Below are 19,667 nucleotides of genomic sequence, written 5' to 3'. Positions count from 1 at the left end.
ACTATCCTAACAATAAAAAAAGTTATTAACCCCTAAACCGCCGCTCCCGGACCCTGCCGCCACCTAATAAAGTTATTAACCCCTAAACCGCCGCTCCCGGACCCCGCCGCCAGCTATATTAAATCTATAACCCCCTAATGTGAGCCCCTACCCCGCCGCCATCTACCTTACCTACCCCATAATGTGAGCCCCTACCCCGCCGCCATCTACCTTACCTACCCCCTAAAGTGAGCCCCTACCCCGCCGCCATCTACCTTACCTACCCCCTAATGTGAGCCCCTACCCTGCCGCCATCTACCTTACCTACCCCCTAGAGTGAGCCCCTTACACCGCCGCCATCTACCTTACCTACCCCCTAATGTGAGCCCCTACCCCGCCGCCATCTACCTTACCTACCCCCTAAAGTGAGCCCCTACCCCGCCGCCATCTATTTAACCCCTAATTTAATCCCCCTACCCCACTGCCACCTATATTAAATTATTTAACCCCTAATCTAATCCCCCTACCCCGCCGCCACCTATATTAAATTAATTAACCCCTAATCTAATCCCCCTACCCCACCGCCAGCTATATTAAATTATTTAACCCCTAAAATACTAAACTATCCCTACCACTAAACCTAAGTCTAACCCTACAAATAGCCCTGAAAAGGGCTTTTTGCATGGCATTACCCCAAAGTAAACTGCTCTATTGCCAGCCCTTAAAAGGGCTTTTTGCGGGGCTTTGTCACAAAGTAAACTGCTCTTTTGCATCTAATCTAAATCCCCCTACACCGCCGCCACCTATATTAAACACATTAACCCCTAATCTAATCCCCCTACACCGCCGCCACCTATAATATATGTATTAACCCCTAATCTAATCCCCCTACACCGCCGCCACCTATATTAATTATACAGGGAGTGCAGAATTATTAGGCAAGTTGTATTTTTGAGGATTAATTTTATTATTGAACAACAACCATGTTCTCAATGAACCCAAAAAACTCATTAATATCAAAGCTGAATAGTTTTGGAAGTAGTTTTTAGTTTGTTTTTAGTTATAGCTATTTTAGGGGGATATCTGTGTGTGCAGGTGACTATTACTGTGCATAATTATTAGGCAACTTAACAAAAAACAAATATATACCCATTTCAATTATTTATTTTTACCAGTGAAACCAATATAACATCTCAACATTCACAAATATACATTTCTGACATTCAAAAACAAAACAAAAACAAATCAGTGACCAATATAGCCACCTTTCTTTGCAAGGACACTCAAAAGCCTGCCATCCATGGATTCTGTCAGTGTTTTGATCTGTTCACCATCAACATTGCGTGCAGCAGCAACCACAGCCTCCCAGACACTGTTCAGAGAGGTGTACTGTTTTCCCTCCTTGTAAATCTCACATTTGATGATGGACCACAGGTTCTCAATGGGGTTCAGATCAGGTGAACAAGGAGGCCATGTCATTAGATTTTCTTCTTTTATACCCTTTCTTGCCAGCCACGCTGTGGAGTACTTGGACGCGTGTGATGGAGCATTGTCCTGCATGAAAATCATGTTTTTCTTGAAGGATGCAGACTTCTTCCTGTACCACTGCTTGAAGAAGGTGTCTTCCAGAAAATGGCAGTAGGACTGGGAGTTGAGCTTGACTCCATCCTCAACCCGAAAAGGCCCCACAAGCTCATCTTTATACCAGCCCAAACCAGTACTTCACCTCCACCTTGCTGGCGTCTGAGTCGGACTGGAGCTCTCTGCCCTTTACCAATCCAGCCACGGGCCCATCCATCTGGCCCATCAAGACTCACTCTCATTTCATCAGTCCATAAAACCTTAGAAAAATCAGTCTTGAGATATTTCTTGGCCCAGTCTTGACGTTTCAGCTTGTGTGTCTTGTTCAGTGGTGGTCGTCTTTCAGCCTTTCTTACCTTGGCCATGTCTCTGAGTATTGCACACCTTGTGCTTTTGGGCACTCCAGTGATGTTGCAGCTCTGAAATATGGCCAAACTGGTGGCAAGTGGCATCTTGGCAGCTGCACGCTTGACTTTTCTCAGTTCATGGGCAGTTATTGTGCGCCTTGGTTTTTCCACACGCTTCTTGCGACCCTGTTGACTATTTTGAATGAAACGCTTGATTGTTCGATGATCACGCTTCAGAAGCTTTGCAATTTTAAGAGTGCTGCATCCCTCTGCAAGATATCTCACTATTTTTGACTTTTCTGAGCCTGTCAAGTCCTTCTTTTGACCCATTTTGCCAAAGGAAAGGAAGTTGCCTAATAATTATGCTTAATATGCTTAATTGGTAGTAGGCTTTCGAGCCTATACAGCTTGGAGTAAGACAACATGCATAAAGAGGATGATGTGGTCAAAATACTCATTTGCCTAATAATTCTGCACACAGTGTATTAACCCTAATTATATTAGGGTTAATATAGTTAATATAGTTATTATATTATATATATTAACTATATTAACCCTATTTATATTAGGGTTAATATAGTTAATATCGTTATTATATTATATACCATATATATTAAGTATAATAACCCTATCTAACTCTAACATCCCTAACTAAACTCTTATTAAAATAAATCTAATATTAATATTATTAATTGAATTATTCCTATTTAAATCTAAATACTTGCCTATAAAATAAACCCTAAGATAGCTACAATGTAATTAATAATTACATTGTAGCTATTTTAGGGTTTATATTTATTTTACAGGTAACTTGGTATTTATTTTAACTAGGTACAATAGCTATTAAATAGTTAATAACTATTTAATAGCTACCTAGTTAAAATAATTACCAATTTACCTGTAAAATAAATCCTAACCTAAGTTACAAATACACCTACACTATCAATAAATTAACTCCTTAATGACAACTGACGTACCAGGTACGTCATGCATTAACAACCAGTTAATGACAATAGACGTACCTGGTACGTCAGTTGTCTAACAGAGTGCTGGAAGCGATCGCAATCGCTTCCAGCAGCTCTCAGGGTATTGCAGTGATGCCTCCATATGGAGGCATCCTGCAATACCTTTTTAGAAGACTCCGATGCAGAGAGAGCCACTCTGTGGCCCTCTCTGCACCGGTAGCGATGGTGCCGTTCGTTGGTGGGTGGGAGCATAACAGGGAGGCGGGTGGGCGGCCCATCGCTACCCGGCATCCGGTTCCTGTAAGTGCAATGTGCACGCCAGGTGCCGGGAGCGTGCGGGGGCGCGCATGCGCGATTAGCTGGCCACTGACACCAATGAGGAGGGAAGAGGGGGGAAAAAAGATTTAAAAAAAAAATAAATATATAAGGATCTGGGAGGGGGAGGGGGTTGGGGTATTTTGGGGGGCTGCTACACTACAGAAAACATTAATAATGGCAAAAGGACAAAAAAATACTTTTGTTTTTGGAGCAAATTGGGTACTGGCAGACAGCTGCCAGTACCCAAGATGGCGGCAATTAGGTAGGGGAGAGGGTTAGAGAGCTGGGGGGGGGGGATCATGGAGGTTGGGGCTAAGGCAGGGGTCCATCACAGCTAAAACATTTTATTTATTTTTTATTAAAAAAAAGAAAAACTCCTTTTATTTAGTACTGGCAGACTTTCTGCCAGTACTTAAGATGGCGGGGACAATTGTGGGGTGGGGGAGGGAAGAGAGCTGTTTGGGAGGGATCAGGGGGTGGGATGTGTCAGGTGGGAGGCTGATCTCTACCCTAAAGCTAAAATTAACCCTGCAAGCTCCCTACAACCTACCTAATTAACCCCTTCACTGCTGGGCATAATTTACGTGTGGTGCGCAGCAGCATTTAGCGGCCTTCTAATTACCAAAAAGCAATGCCAAAGCCATATAAGTCTGCTATTTCTGAACAAAGGGGATCCCAAAGAAGCATTTACAACCATTTGTGCCTTAATTGCAGAAGCTGTTTGTAAATAATTTCAGTGGGAAACCTAAAGTTTGTGACAAAATTTGTGAAAAAGTGAACTTTTTTTTTTATTTGATGACATTTGGCGGTGAAATGGTGGCATGAAATATACCAAAATGGACCTAGATCAATACTTTGGGTTGTCTTCTAAAAAAAAATATATACATGTCAAGGGATATTCAGGTTTTCCTGACAGATATCAGGGTTCCAATGTAACTAGCGCTAATTTTGAAAAAAAGGGGTTTGGAAATAGCAAAGTGCTACTTGTATTTATGGCCCTATAACTTGCAAAAAAAGTAAAGAACATGTAAACATTGGGTATTTCTAAACTCAGGATAAAATTTAGAAACTATTTAGCATAGGTGTTTTTTGGTGATTGTAGATGTGTAACAGATTTTGGGGGTCAAAGTTAGAAAAAGTGTGTTTTTTTAAATTTTTTCCTCATATTTTATATTTTTTTATAGGAAATTATAAGGTATGATGAAAATAATGGTATCTTTAGAAAGTCCATTTAATGGCGAGAAAAACAGTATATAATATGTGTGGGTACAGTAAATGTGTAAGAGGAAAATTACAGCTAAACACAAACACAGCAGAATAGCCTTTGTCATTAAGGGTAAGAAAAGTGAAAAATGGTCTGGTCATTAAGGGGTTAAATAAACTACAAATATCTAAAGTAAAATACAATTAAATAAACTAAACTAAATTACAAAAAAAAAAACCCACTAAATTACAAAAAATAAAAAAAAGATTACAAGATTTTTAAGCTAATTACACCTATTCTAAGCCCCCTAATAAAATAATAAAGCCCCCCAAATAAAAATTCCCTACCCTATTCTAAATTAAAAAAGTTAGCTCTTTTACCTTACCAGCCCTTAAAAAGGACCTTTTTGCGGGGCATGCCCCAAAGAATTCTGCTCTTTTGCCTGAAAAAAAAACACAATACCACCCCCCAACATTACGACCCACCACCCACATACCCCTAATCTAACCCAAACCCCCCTTAAATAAACCTAACACTACCCCCCTGAAGATCTCCCTACCTTGTATTCACCCAGCCGGGCAGATGTCTTCAATCAAGCGGCAGTGAAGTCTTCATCCGATCCGGGCGATGTCTTCAATCAAGCAGCAAAGAAGTCTTCTTCCATCCGGGCGATGTCTTCAAGCAAGCGGCAGAGAGTCTTCTTCCATCCGGCGATGTCTTCAAGCAAAGCGGCATCTTCAATCTTCTTTCTTCGCTCCTCCGCCGCGGAGCATCCATCCGGCACGACGACTTCCCGACGAATGAGGTTCCTTTAAATGACGTCATCCAAGATGGCGTCCGTCGAATTCCGATTGGCTGATAGGATTCTATCAGCCAATCGGAATTAAGGTAGAAAAATCTGATTGGCTGATCAGATTTCTCCATTTTCGCCACGTAAGTCCTTACGCTTTATATTGGATACCAAACTGCGCTGGTTTGGTATACCTGCCTATGGCCCAAAAAACTACGGGCGACGGCAGAAATATACGAGCGTAACTTCTAGGTTACACCGTATATAGGATACCAAACCAGCGCAAAATTCAGCGTCGCCGGCATTTGCGGGCGACGCTGCATATCGGATCGGGCCCGTGCTTTAAAGAAAAACTTTCCAATACACATCCATAATCAAAATGTGCACATTTTCTGAGGCTCCGGATCCTACTGAGCATGTGCAAATGTTCTCAGTATATATGTATATGCATTTTGTAATTGGCTGATGGCTTAATTTTTGTTTGAAATTGTTAAATAATATAAAACTATGTTGACAGCAAAATAGATTATTTAGTAGTTGCAAGAGCTTCACAGCTTTTCCATTTGTAAAAAGAATAGAATGGTTCATTTTATTAAACCAAGTTTTTGAGGAGGGTAAAAACTTTGAATTTCAAGATTAATAAATCTCTGATCTCCTTTTACACAAAATATTAAAATGACCTGACCTGTTAAGGGCTCTTTATTTGCTAAAGTTTGAATTGAAACATGAAAGCTGAAACCTTTAATTCAGTTTTTAGTTGATATTGTTTGTTGGTCTTAATTGTTTTTTTAAAAATTTATTTAGGTGAAGCACAAAGCTCTTATTTTAGCCGAAATGCAAGCATTCCTGCAAAAAAGGGTAGAAGAAGATGATAAGATACGACAGGATACTGAAACTATCATGCAGGATCTCAACTTGTAAGTATAGCTTACACTTAAATAGTTCAGTTCTTTTATAAACAGAGAATATGTGCATAGAATGTCAAGAATAGATGTAAATGTGTAATGCAATAAGGATTCATGTTAGAGCAACCAGGTAGGGTAACAGAGAACACATTTAGTATAAAGGCAAAGATTAGAACGGTGTTATAAAACTAATGTTTTCTCTTGTTAAGTGTATCCAGTCCACGGATCATCCATTACTTGTGGGATATTCTCCTTCCCAACAGGAAGTTGCAAGAGGATCACCCACAGCAGAGCTGCTATATAGCTCCTCCCCTCACTGCCATACCCAGTCATTCTCTTGCAACTCTCAACTAAGATGGAGGTCGTAAGAGGACTGTGGTGTTTTATACTTAGTTTATTTCTTCAATCAAAAGTTTGTTATTTTTAAATGGTACCGGAGTGTACTGTTTATCTCAGGCAGTATTTAGAAGAAGAATCTGCCTGCGTTTTCTATGATCTTAGCAGAAGTAACTAAGATCCTTTGCTGTTCTCACATATTCTGAGGAGTGAGGTAACTTCAGAGGGGGAATAGCGTGCAGGTTTTCCTGCAATAAGGTATGTGCAGTTAAAATATTTTTCTAGGGATGGAATTTGCTAGAAAATGCTGCTGATACCGAAGTAAAGCCTTAAATGCAGTGATAGCGACTGGTATCAGGCTTATTAATAGAGATACATACTCTTATAAAAGTGTATTTTAAAACGTTTGCTGGCATGTTTAATCGTTTTTTACATATGTTTGGTGATAAAACTTATTGGGGCCTAGTTTTTTCCACATGGCTGGCTTGAATTTTGCCTAGAAACAGTTCCCTGAGGCTTCCCACTGTTGTAATATGAGTGGGAGGGGCCTATTTTGGCGTTTTTTTGCACAGCAAAAATTACAGACACAGACATCCAGCTTCTTCCTGCATGATCCAGGACTTCTCTGAAGGGCTCAAAAGGCTTCAAAAGTCGTATTGAGGGAGGTAAAAAGCCACAGTAGAGCTGTGGCAGTTGTTGTGACTGTTTAAAAAACGTTTTTGTCATTTGTTATTCTGTTTTTGCAAGTGGGTGCAATGCTCTGCTAACTTATTGCTAACTTATTACATACACTGTAAAAATTTTGTTAGTGTAACTGCATTTTTTCACTGTTATTTCAAAATTTGGGAAAATTTGTGTTTCTTAAAGGCGCAGTAACGTTTTTTATATTGCTTGTAAACTTGTTTTAAAGTGTTTTCCAAGCTTTCTAGTCTCATTGCTAGTCTGTTTAAACATGTCTGACACAGAGGAACCTACTTGTTCATTATGTTTGAAAGCCATGGTGGAGCCTCATAGGAGAATGTGTACTAAATGTATTGATTTCACCTTAAGATCAGAATTATCACCAGAGGGTTCTGTCGAGGGGGAAGTTATGCCAACTAACTCTCCCCACGTGTCAGACCCTATGCCTCCTGCTCAGGGGACGCACGCTAATATGGCGCCAATTACATCAGGGACGCCCATAGCGATTACCTTGCAGGACATGGCTGCAATCATGAATAATACCCTGTCAGAGGTATTATCTAGATTGCCTGAATTAAGAGGCAAGCGCGATAGCTCTGAGGTTAGGAGAGATACAGAGCGCGCAAATGCTGTTAGAGCCATGTCTGATACTGCGTCACAGTATGCAGAACATGAGGACGGAGAGCTTCAGTCTGTGGGTGACATCTCTAACTCGGGGAAACCTGATTCAGAGATTTCTAATTTTAAATTTAAGCTTGAGAACCTCCGTGTATTGCTTGGGGAGGTATTAGCTGCTCTGAATGACTGTAACACAGTTGCAATTCCAGAGAAATTGTGTAGGCTGGATAGATACTATGCGGTGCCGGTGTGTACTGACGTTTTTCCTATACCTAAAAGGCTTACAGAAATTATTAGCAAGGAGTGGGATAGACCCGGTGTGCCCTTTTCCCCACCTCCAATATTTAGAAAAATGTTTCCAATAGACGCCACTACACGGGGCTTATGGCAGACGGTCCCTAAGGTGGAGGGAGCAGTTTCTACTTTAGCAAAGCGTACCACTATCCCGGTTGAGGACAGTTGTGCTTTTTCAGATCCAATGGATAAAAAATTGGAGGGTTACCTTAAGAAAATGTTTATTCAACAAGGTTTTATTTTACAGCCCCTTGCATGCATTGCGCCTGTCACTGCTGCGGCGGCATTCTGGTTTGAGGCCCTGGAAGAGGCCATCCAGACAGCTCCATTGAATGAAATTATTGACAAGCTTAGACGCTTAAGCTAGTTAACTCATTTGTTTCTGATGCCATTGTTCATTTGACTAAACTAACGGCTAAGAATTCCGGATTCGCCATCCAGGTGCGTAGGGCGCTATGGCTTAAATCCTGGTCAGCTGACGTGACTTCAAAGTCTAAATTACTCAACATTCCTTTCAAGGGGCAGACCTTATTCGGGCCTGGCTTGAAGGAAATTATTGCTGACATTACTGGAGGCAAGGGTCATACCCTTCCTCAGGACAGGGCCAAATCAAAGGCCAAACAGTCTAATTTTCATGCCTTTCGAAATTTTAAGGCAGGAGCAGCATCAACTTCCTCCGCTTAAAAACAAGAGGGAACTGTTGCTCATTCCAGACAGGCCTGGAAACCTAACCAGTCCTGGAACAAGGGCAAGCAGGCCGGGAAGCCTGCTGCTGCCCCCAAGACAGCATGAAGGAACGGCCCCCTATCCGGAAACGGATCTAGTGGGGGGCAGACTTTCTCTCTTCGCCCAGGCGTGGGTAAGAGATGTTCAGGATCCCTGGGCGTTGGAGATCATATCTCAGGGATATCTTCTGGACTTCAAAGCTTCTCCTCCACAAGGGAGATTTCATCTTTCAAGGTTATCATCAAACCAGATAAAAAAAGAGGTATTCCTAAGCTGTGTGCAAGACCTCCTAGTAATGGGAGTGATCCATCCAGTTCCGCGGACGGAACAAGGACAGGGATTTTATTCAAATCTGTTTGTGGTTCCCAAGAAAGAGGGAACCTTCAGACCAATCTTGGATCTAAAGATCTTAAACAAATTCCTCAGAGTTCCATCATTCAAAATCGAAACTATTCGGACCATCCTACCCATGATCCAAGAGGGTCAGTACATGACCACAGTGGACTTAAAGGATGCCTACCTTCACATACCGATTTACAAAGATCATCATCGGTTCCTAAGGTTTGCCTTTCTAGACAGGCATTACCAATTTGTAGCTCTTTCCTTTGGGTTGGCCACTGCCCCGAGAATTTTTACAAAGGTTCTGGGCTCACTTCTGGCGGTTCTAAGACCGCGAGGCATAGCGGTGGCTCCGTATCTAGACGACATCCTGATACAGGCGTCAAGCTTTCAAATTGCCAAGTCTCATACAGAGATAGTTTTGGCATTTCTGAGGTCGCATGGGTGGAAAGTGAACGTGGAAAAGAGTTCTCTATCACCACTCACAAGAGTCTCCTTCCTAGGGACTCTAATAGATTCTGTAGAGATGAAAATTTACCTGACGGAGTCCAGGTTATCAAAACTTCTAAATGCTTGCCGTGTCCATCATTCCATTCCACGCCCGTCAGTGGCTCAGTGCATTGAAGTAATCGACTTAATGGTAGCGGCAATGGACATAGTGCCATTTGCACGCCTGCATCTCAGACCGCTGCAATTATGCATGCTAAGTCAGTGGAATGGGGATTACTCAGATTTGTCCCCTCTACTAAATCTGGATCAAGAGACCAGAGATTCTCTTCTCTGGTGGCTTTCTCGGGTCCATCTGTCCAAGGGTATGACCTTTCGCAGGCCAGATTGGACGATTGTAACAACAGATGCCAGCCTTCTAGGTTGGGGCGCAGTCTGGAACTCCCTGAAGGCTCAGGGATCGTGGACTCAGGAGGAGAAACTCCTCCCAATAAATATTCTGGAGTTAAGAGCAATATTCAATGCTCTTCTAGCTTGGCCTCAGTTAGCAACACTGAGGTTCATCAGATTTCAGTCGGGCAACATCACGACTGTGGCTTACATCAACCATCAAGGGGGAACCAGGAGTTCCCTAGCGATGTTAGAAGTCTCAAAGATAATTTGCTGGGCAGAGTCTCACTCTTGCCACCTGTCAGCGATCCACATCCCAGGCGTAGGGAACTGGGAGGTGGATTTTCTAAGTCGTCAGACTTTTCATCCGGGGGAGTGGGAACTCCATCCTTAGGTGTTTGCTCAACTGGTCCATCGTTGGGGCAAACCAGAACTGGATCTCATGGCGTCTCGCCAGAACGCCAAGCTTCCTTGTTACGGATCCAGTTCCAGGGACCCGGGAGCAACGCTGATAGATGCTCTAGCAGCTCCTTGGTTCTTCAACCTGGCCTATGTGTTTCCACCGTTTCCTCTGCTCCCTCGACTGATTGCCAAATTTAAACAGGAGAGAGCATCGGTGATTCTGATAGCGCCTGCGTGGCCACGCAGGACCTGGTATGCAGACCTAGTGGACATGTCATCTCTTCCACCATGGACTCTGCCTCTGAGGCAGGACCTTCTAATACAAGGTCCTTTCAATCATCGAAATCTACTTTCTCTGAGACTGACTGCATGGAGATTGAACGCTTGATTCTATCAAGGTGTGGCTTCTCCGAGTCAGTCATTGATACCTCAATACAGGCTCGGAAGCCTGTCACCAGGAAAATCTACCATAAGATATGGCGTAAATATCTTTATTGGTGTGAATCCAAGAGTTACTCATGGAGTAAGGTTAGGATTCCTAGGATATTGTCCTTTCTCCAAGAGGGTTTGGACAAAGGCTTATCAGCTAGTTCTTTAAAAGGACAGATCTCTGCTCTGTCTATTCTTTTGCACAAGTGTCTGTGAGAAGTTCCAGACGTCCAGGCATTTTGTCAGGCTTTGGTTAGGATTAAGCCTGTGTTTAAAACTGTTGCTCCCCCGTGGAGCTTAAACTTGGTTCTTAAAGTTCTTCAGGGAGTTCCGTTTGAACCCCTTCATTCCATTTATATTAAACTTTTATCTTGGAAAGTTCTGTTTTTGATGGCTATTTCCTCGGCTCGAAGAGTCTCTGAGTTATCTGCCTTACATTGTGATTCTCCTTATCTGGTAGTTCTGCGTACCAAACCTGGGTTTTTACCTAAGGTGGTTTCTAACAGGAATATCAATCAAGAGATTGTTGTTCCATCACTGTGTCCTAATCCTTCTTCAAAGAAGGAACGTCTTTTGCATAATCTGGACGTAGTCCGTGGCTTGAAGTTTTACTTACAGGCTACTAAAGATTTTCGTCAAACATCTGCCCTGTTTGTTGTTTACTCTGGACAGAGGAGAGGTCAAAAAGCTTCGGCAACCTCTCTCTCCTTTTGGCTTCGGAGCATAATACGCTTAGCCTATGAGACTGCTGGACAGCAGCCCCCTGAAAGGATTACAGCTCATTCTACTAGAGCTGTGGCTTCCAACTGGGCCTTTAAAAATGAGGCCTCTGTTGAACAGATTTGCAAGGCTGCGACTTGGTCTTCGCTTCACACCTTTTCAAAATTTTACAAATTTGACACTTTTGCTTCTTCGGAGGCTGTTTTTGGGAGAAAGGTTCTACAGGCAGTGGTTCCTTCCGTTTAAGTTCCTGCCTTGTCCCTCCCATCATCCGTGTACTTTAGCTTTGGTATTGGTATCCCACAAGTAATGGATGATCCGTGGACTGGATACACTTAACAAGAGAAAACATAATTTATGCTTACCTGATAAATTTATTTCTCTTGTAGTGTATCCAGTCCACGGCCCGCCCTGTCTTTTTAAGGCAGGTCTAAATTTTAATTAAACTACAGTCACCACTGCACCCTATGGTTTCTCCTTTCTCGTCTTGTTTCGGTCGAATTACTGGATATGACAGTGAGGGGAGGAGCTATATAGCAGTTCTGCTGTGGGTGATCCTCTTGCAACTTCCTGTTGGGAAGGAGAATATCCCACAAGTAATGGATGATCCGTGGACTGGATACACTACAAGAGAAATAAATTTATCAGGTAAGCATAAATTATGTTTTTTTCTTTTGGTCAGATGTGTTTGCAAACAGTAGAAGCTAGTTTTTATATAGATTTTAGGAAGAAGATATGTCCTTCTCCAAAATATTTTCTGCTAGTCAGTGGTTGGATTTTTCTTTCCTTTTACTCTAAACTTCTCTTCTTTGTAAAGTATGACAGGGTTGAGAGGGGTCTTCTTCAAGTAGATTTGAATATGTTATTTTCTTCTCTGAGTTTATGTTGGTTTTGGAATATAACAATGAAAAGATGATTCATTAATCCTTTAGAACAAGGGTCAATATGAAGGCACTACAGAAGGTGGTATTCTCTTCACATCTAGTTATTTGCTATTGCTTATTGTCTTTTTCCTTTATCACTATCGCTTTATTTTCCTTTGGTCGTACCCTTCCAGTATCTCACTTCACTCCTGAGCTGTCTGAAGTTCTTCATGGGGAGATAAAAAATACTAGAAGTACCTGTTCCATATTTAAAGGGACAGTCTACACCAAATTTTTTCTTATTTAAAAAGATAGAAAATCCCTTTATTATCCATTCCCCGGTTTTGCATAACCAACACAGTTATATTAATATATGTTTTACCTCTGTGATTACCTTGTATCTAAGCCTCTGCAGACAACCTCCTTATCTAAGTGATTTTGACAGACATGCAGTGTAGTCAATCAGTGAAGACTCCTTAATAACTCCACGGGAGTGAGCACAATGTTATCTATATGACACACATGAACTAAAACTGTCTAACTGTGAAAAACTGTCAAAATGCTCTGAGCTAAGAGGCGGTTTTCAACGGTTTTAAAAAATCAGTTTGAGCCTAGCTAGGTTTAGCTTTTCAAAAATACAACCAAAGGAACAAAGCAAATTTAATGATAAAAGTACATTGGAAAGTTGTTTAAAATTGCATACCCTATCTGAATCATGAAAGTTTAGTTTTGACTAGACTGTCCCTTTAAGCTGCTTTCATTTATGCATCATTTGTAGATATCTTTAACCATTTCAATTATGGAAATTTTGAAGATCAGTGTTATTAAAGCATATTAAAGACTAGATGGTATTCATCTGATTGATATCATTATCTTATGGTCTGATTCAATATGTTGCTTACACTTGAACCTATTACAACCAGGCATTGACTTTTTGTAACACATATATTTTTGTTCTCCATTAAATGGACATTACTTTGGGATGATAATATACTTTATTATTTATTTTGTCCTCGTTTCCTGTCATTCCATTCTGAAACTTTACACTTATTTTGTCAATATTTAAACATTTCATGAAACTATAAAAAAATACATCTGCATATTATTCTCAGACTAATCTTTTCTTTAATTGCTTCATTCAATCTAGCATTTATTTAGCGTTGATTGTCCCTTTAAGGATTCAGGCTTTAAAAGTGACAGTATTTCTTTCCTAAGATATGGTGAGTCCACGGCTTGAGTAATTAATTTTGGGAGTATCACTCTTGGCCAGCAGGAGGAGGCAAAGAGCACCACAGTTAAACTGCTAAGTATCACTCCCTTACCCACAACCCCCAGTCATTCTCTTTGCCTTCGGTGCATGGAGGAGGTGAGGTTTAGGTGTCTGAAGGAAAATTTTGATTTAATCTGCAAGCAAGTTTTGTGGTATAGCCGTATTCAACGTCATTTCTTGCAGTCAGGTAGTGGTGGCATTAAAGCAGTTAGGAACTTGTAAAGAGGTACTTACTGCGCTTTCCTAACAATTGCTGCCCTAGTTTAGAAAGCCAGAGTTGGCTACTCTGTTCTTTCTTTTTCAAAGGTCTCTGTGAGGAACTGTGTCCTCTCATACCTTTTACCCGTCTACATGCCGGACAGCGGAGCAGTTAAGTGCTTTTTCTTCCAGTTGGGAAGACCATGCACTTAACAAATTAAAAACACTGCTTTTTTATTGGGACATAGATAATCCTGTTGTATGGGTTACACTGGTGCATGAGGCAGGCACTGTAGCATGTGTGAGACTAACATTTAAACTCTTTTAAAAAGAAAGGGTAAAATGTTTTTATTAGGCTTTATTTTCTGACACATATTTACTTGATAAAACAATACAAGTTTAAATTGAAAGTAAGGCTACATTTTCTATTTTAGCAGCTTATTCATTTCCCCTTTGCTTTAAAATAAAACAATGCAACATTTTAAACTGTCAGGTTTGAAAAAACGGTTATTTCTGGTACTCAGTTTACCAGGAAGTAGTGCCTCTCTGTATCGCAGAAGTAATTTGAGCTTGGCAGTTGCGGTCACATGACCGGCTTTACTTCATAACGTTTTTGAGAAAAAAGTTGTTTTTCTTCATTTCTGGGTGATTCGGTCTTAATTGGTAGCGGTAAGGCACCTCAGTAATTGACGTGTGGGGTTGCCTGAGGGGTATTTTAGAAGTTTATTTGATGTTTATTAAAAAAAAAATTCGTAACTTTTCTCACATAATTTTAGTTGGGGATCGATCCTAATTTGGGATAAAATTTAAAGTGTATTTTTTCCTTGGTTTATTTTAATTGAATATTAAAATCTTTTAAACATATCTGTACAAGTTTATTTGCTGTTTCACAACATGTCTGATATGGAGCAAGAGCCTGTTCTCATGAATTCATGCTTATTATGTTTAGATGTACAAATTGCAACTCCTATGCAATTTTGCTCTTCATGTGTCAAGAAAACCTTGCAAAATAAAGGTAACATTTTTTAGCCTAATGTCTCTCAGGATGTTGCTGTTAAAATAATACCTCAACTTTCTCCTGCTACGTCCCAAACCTCAATGGTGTCACATGCAGTGCCCTGCAGTTCCTCTATAACTCTCAGTGGAGTTTTTTTAAAAAGCAGAAATTGCTGCCCAGGTATCTTCATTAGCTGCCAATCCCAGATTACAGGTAAAATGCAAGAGGAAATCTAGAAATTCAGAAAGTAAGGTGCCTGTCCTCAGTTCTGCTTCCCAAGTTGCCCTTTCTCATAAGTCTAATGAGGAAGATACATTGAGACTTTGGGTAAAATCCAAGATTCGGACAGTATAATTCCTTCTTCTGAGACTGAGGTGGTATTCTTCAGATTTAAGCTTGAACACCTTTGTGTATTGTTAAAGGAGGTTTTAGCTACTTTAGATGACTCCCATACCCCTGTTGTTGTCACTCCTAAGAAATCTAGTAAACTTAATAGTTTCTTTGATGAACCTTCCACTTCGGAGGTTTTTCCTGTGCCGGACCGTGCTAGGGAGATTATCTCACAGGAATGCAAGAAACCAGGGGTGTCTTTTTCCCCATCTCCAATTTTTAAGAAAATGTTTCCTGTCGAGGACTCCATTAAAGACCCTTTGTATACTGTACCCAAAGTTGAAGGGGCCATTTCAACTCTGGCTAAGAGAACCACTATTCCTATTGAGGATAGCTTTTCTTTTAAGGATCCGATGGACAAGAAGCTGGAGGCTTATTTGAAAAAGATTTATGTTCATCAAGGTCTCCAATGGCAACCTGCGGTGTTTATTGCCACAGTGACTAGTGTGGCATCTAATTGGTTCGACGCCTTGTCTGATTCTCTTCAAGTAGAGACTTCCTTGGATGAATTTAAAGATAGGATTAAAGCTCTTAAATTGGCCAATTCCTTTATTGCAGATGCCATTTTACGGTTGTTAGACTAGGAGCTAAAACTTCTAGTTTCGCTATCCTAGCACGCAGGGCATTATGGTTGAAATCCTGGTCTGCGGACGTTTCCTCTAAAGTCAAGCTTCTGGTGATTCCTTACAAGGGCAAGAAACCTGCAGCTGATTCCAAATCAGCATGAAGGGTTTGCCCCCGATCCGGGATCGGATTAGGTGGGGTGCAGACTTTCTCAGTTCTCTCAAGCCAGATCCCTGGACTGTGGACATAGTATCCCAGGGTTACAAATTGGAATTCAAGACATTTCCTCCCAGAGGCAGATTCCATCTCTCAAGAATATCTGCAGACCAGATAAAAAGAGAGGCGTTCTTGAAATGTATACAATATCTTTCCTCCCTGGGAGTGATAGTTCCAGTTCTACTCCAACCTATTTGTGGTTTTTAAAAAAGAGGGAAATTTCCGTCCCATTCTAGACTTGAAGTGTCTAAACAAGTTTCTCAAAGTTTCATCCCTCAAAATGGAGACTATACGCTCCATTCTTCCTTTAGTACAAGAGGGTCAGTTCATGACAACCATAGACCTAAAGGATGCGTATCTTCATTTTCCTATTCACAGGGACCATCACAGATTCCTGAGATTTGCCTTTCTGGACAAACATTTCTAGTTCGTGGCCCTTCCATTTGGTCTAGCCACGGCTCCCAGAATTTCTTCAAAGGTTCTGGGGGCTCTTTTTGCAGTGATCCGTTCTCGTGGAATTGCTGTGGCACCCTACCTGGAGGACATATTGGTTCAGGTGCCATCTTTTCAACAAGCAAAATCTCACACAGAGATATTGTTGTCTTTTCTTCGTTCCCACGGATGGAATGTAAATCTGGAAAAAAGCTCCCTTTCCCCTGCTACAAGAGTAGTGTTCTTAGGGACCATAATGGATTCTCTATTGATGAAGATTTTTCTGACAGAGGACTGGAAAAACAAAATCATTTCCTCTTGCATCTCTCTTCAGGCGCCTGATTATCCTTCAGTGGCTCAATGTATGGAGGTAATCAGTGTAATGGTGGCTTTCATGGACATCATTCCTTTTGCTCAATTCCATTTGAGAGCTCTCCAGTTGTGCATGCTCAGACAATGGAATGGAGACCATGCGGATCTATCTCAGAGAATAGAGTTAGATCAGTCATCAAGGGACTGTCTCCCGCGGTGGATTTCTCAGGAACATCGGTCTCTGGGCACATGCTTATGGAGGCCTTCCTGGGTGATCGTGACCATGGATGCCAGCCTGCTGGGCTGGGGAGCAGTCTGGAACTCGTTAAAAGCTCAGGGCCTTTGGACTCGGGAGGAGTCTGCTCTTCCCATCAACATCTTGGAGTTGAGGGCGATTTACAATGCTCTATTGGCTTGGCCTCAATTGTCTTCAGCCCAGTTTATCAGGTTCCAGTCAGACAACATAACCTCTGTGACTTACATCAATCACCAGGGAGGAACTCGGAGTTCCTTAGCCATGAAGGAGGTTACTCGGATTCTTCAGTGGCCAGAGACCCACAATTGCTGTCTATCTGCCATCCACATTTCAGGAGTAGACAACTGGGAAGCGGATTTTCTGAGCAGACAGACTTTTCATCCCGGGGAATGGGAACTCCATCTGGAGGTGTTTTCCAGCTTAGTCCTCAAATGGGGGTTCCCAGAGTAAGATCTGATGGCGTCCCGTCAGAACACCAAGCTTCCAAGGTACGGTTCAAGGTCAAGAGATACGCAGGCCGTTCTGATAGATGCTCTGGCGGTTCTTTGGGTTTTCAGGTTGGCATACCTGTTTCCTCCGTTTGCTCTCCTTCCACGAGTCATTGCTCGTATCAAACAGGAGAGGGCGTCAGTGATTCTAATAGCCCCTGCATAGCCTCACAGGGTCTGGTTTGCAGACCAAGTGGAGATGTCATCTCTCCCACCTTGGAGACTACCTCTGAGGAAGAACCTCCTGATTCAGGGTCCCTTCCTTCATCTAAATCTCGTTTTTCTGACTGCTTGGAGATTGAATGCTTAATTCTGTATAACCGTGGTTTTTCTGAGTTGGTCATTGGAACCATGATTCAGGCTTGCAAGCCTGTTACTAGAAAGATTTGCCATAAGATATGGCATAAATATCTTTATTGGTGTGAATCCAAGGGCTACTCTGGGAGTAGAATTTTATCTTTTCTTCAGGAAGGCCTGGAGAAGAGATTGTCAGTCAGTACCCTGAAGGGTCAGATTTCTGCTTTATCAGTTTTACTACATAAATGTTTGGCGGATGTGCCAGATGTGCAATCTTTTTGTCAGGCCTTGGTTAAAATCAGGCCTGTCTTTAAGTCTGTTGCTCCTCCTTGGAGCCTTAACCTTGTTCTTAAAGTTTTACAGCTGGCTCTGTTTAAGCCGTTGCATTCCCTAGACATTAAGTTGTTATTTTGGAAGGTTTTGTTTCTTGTTGCTATCTCTTCTGCTCAAAGAGTCTCGGTACTCTCAGCTCTGCATTGTGATTCCCCTTATCTTATTTTTCATGCCGATAAGGCGGTTCTTCGTACTTAGTTAGCTTTCCTTCCTAAGGTTGTTTCTGATAAAAATATCAATTAGGAAATTGTTGTTCCCTCTCTGTGTCCTAATCCTTCTTACCAAAGAACGTTTGTTACACAATTTGGATGTTGTACGTGCTCTTAAATTCTACTTACAGGCGACTAAGGATTTTTGCTAGTCCTCTGCCCTCTTTGTAAACGTAAAGGTCAGAAAGCTACTGCTACTACTCTTTCTTTTTGGTTATGAAGTATAATTCATTTGGCTTATTAAACTGCTGGACAGCAGCCTCCTGAGAGAATTACAGCTGAGCTGTTTCCTCTTCTTGGACTTTCAAAAATGAAGCTTCTGTGGAACAAATTTGCAAGGCTGCAACTTGGTCTTCTCTACATACACATTTGATATTTTTGCCTCGGCTGAGGCTTCTTTTGGTAGAAAGGTTCTTCAAGTGATGGTGCCTTCTGTTTAGGACTGCCTGTCTTGTCCCTCCCTATGTATCCGTGTCCTCTAGCTTAGGTATTGGTTCCCAACAGTAATTACTCAAGCCTTGGACTCACCATATCTTAGGAAAGAAAAACAATATGTATCCTTACCTGATAAATTTCTTTCTTTCCGGATATGGCCACGGCCCCACCCTTTATTTTAAGACAGTTGTTCTTTTGACTATAACCTCAGGCACCTCTACACCCTGTGCTACTCCTTTTTCTCCATTTCCCTTCGGTCGAATGACTGGGGGTTGTGGGTAAGGGAGTGATGCTTAGTAGTTTAACTGTGGTGCTCTTTGCCTCCTTCTGCTGGCCAGGAGTGATAGTCCCAACAGTAATTACTCAAGCCGTGGACTTACTATATCCGGATCTGTATGTCCAGCTTAAAGGATGATGAATAGGGACCCTATAAAACATTGATTGAATTGTAGGGTGCTGTTGAGATCCATAGGCAAAATTTGTGGGCTGTACATGCTGAAACTCTTTCTATACGATAGCTGAACAGACCTCTTTTGGGTCTTATAACAAAACAAAAAAAGCATTAATGTTAGTGTTGGGGTTAGCTTGCTTATAACTTGGATAAAACATAGAACATTCAACACTAAGAGCTACATTGAATAAACAATTAGCTATTATAAAGGGTTCACCTATGTACCTTTTTTCTAAATTGATTGTGTTAGTGTGTAGCAGCAACTCACCTATAAATAAAAGGGGCAAAGAATGGCTAATCTATAGTTAAGGGGTAGTTATCCTGGCTATATAATTTGTATTACTTGAGTGTGATTACTGATACTATACAGTGCTGTACTGCTGATAAAATAGTAACATCCTCTTATGGATAAAGAAGGTATGATGTACTTACATATAAAGGCTATGTCATGTCATCTATATTAATCTACCTATACAGCATCTGGG

The 19,667-nt window shown here is 41.4% G+C and overlaps 1 protein-coding gene across 1 annotated transcript in view; it reads left to right on the top strand.

The window, feature by feature from the left end:
* The window catches only part of CFAP43 (cilia and flagella associated protein 43), a 491,704-nt gene that overhangs the window by 347,528 nt on the left and 124,509 nt on the right, over positions 1 to 19,667 (top strand). Inside the window, exon 33 of the mRNA XM_053717078.1 lies at positions 5,989 to 6,101. Within this exon, the coding sequence (XP_053573053.1) occupies positions 5,989 to 6,101 (113 nt within the window). The remainder of the gene's footprint in view (positions 1 to 5,988; positions 6,102 to 19,667) is intronic.

Source organism: Bombina bombina, chromosome 6, assembly GCF_027579735.1.
Source record: "Bombina bombina isolate aBomBom1 chromosome 6, aBomBom1.pri, whole genome shotgun sequence".
Lineage (NCBI taxonomy): Eukaryota > Metazoa > Chordata > Amphibia > Anura > Bombinatoridae > Bombina > Bombina bombina.
This window is presented reverse-complemented; position numbering and strand designations above follow the sequence as displayed.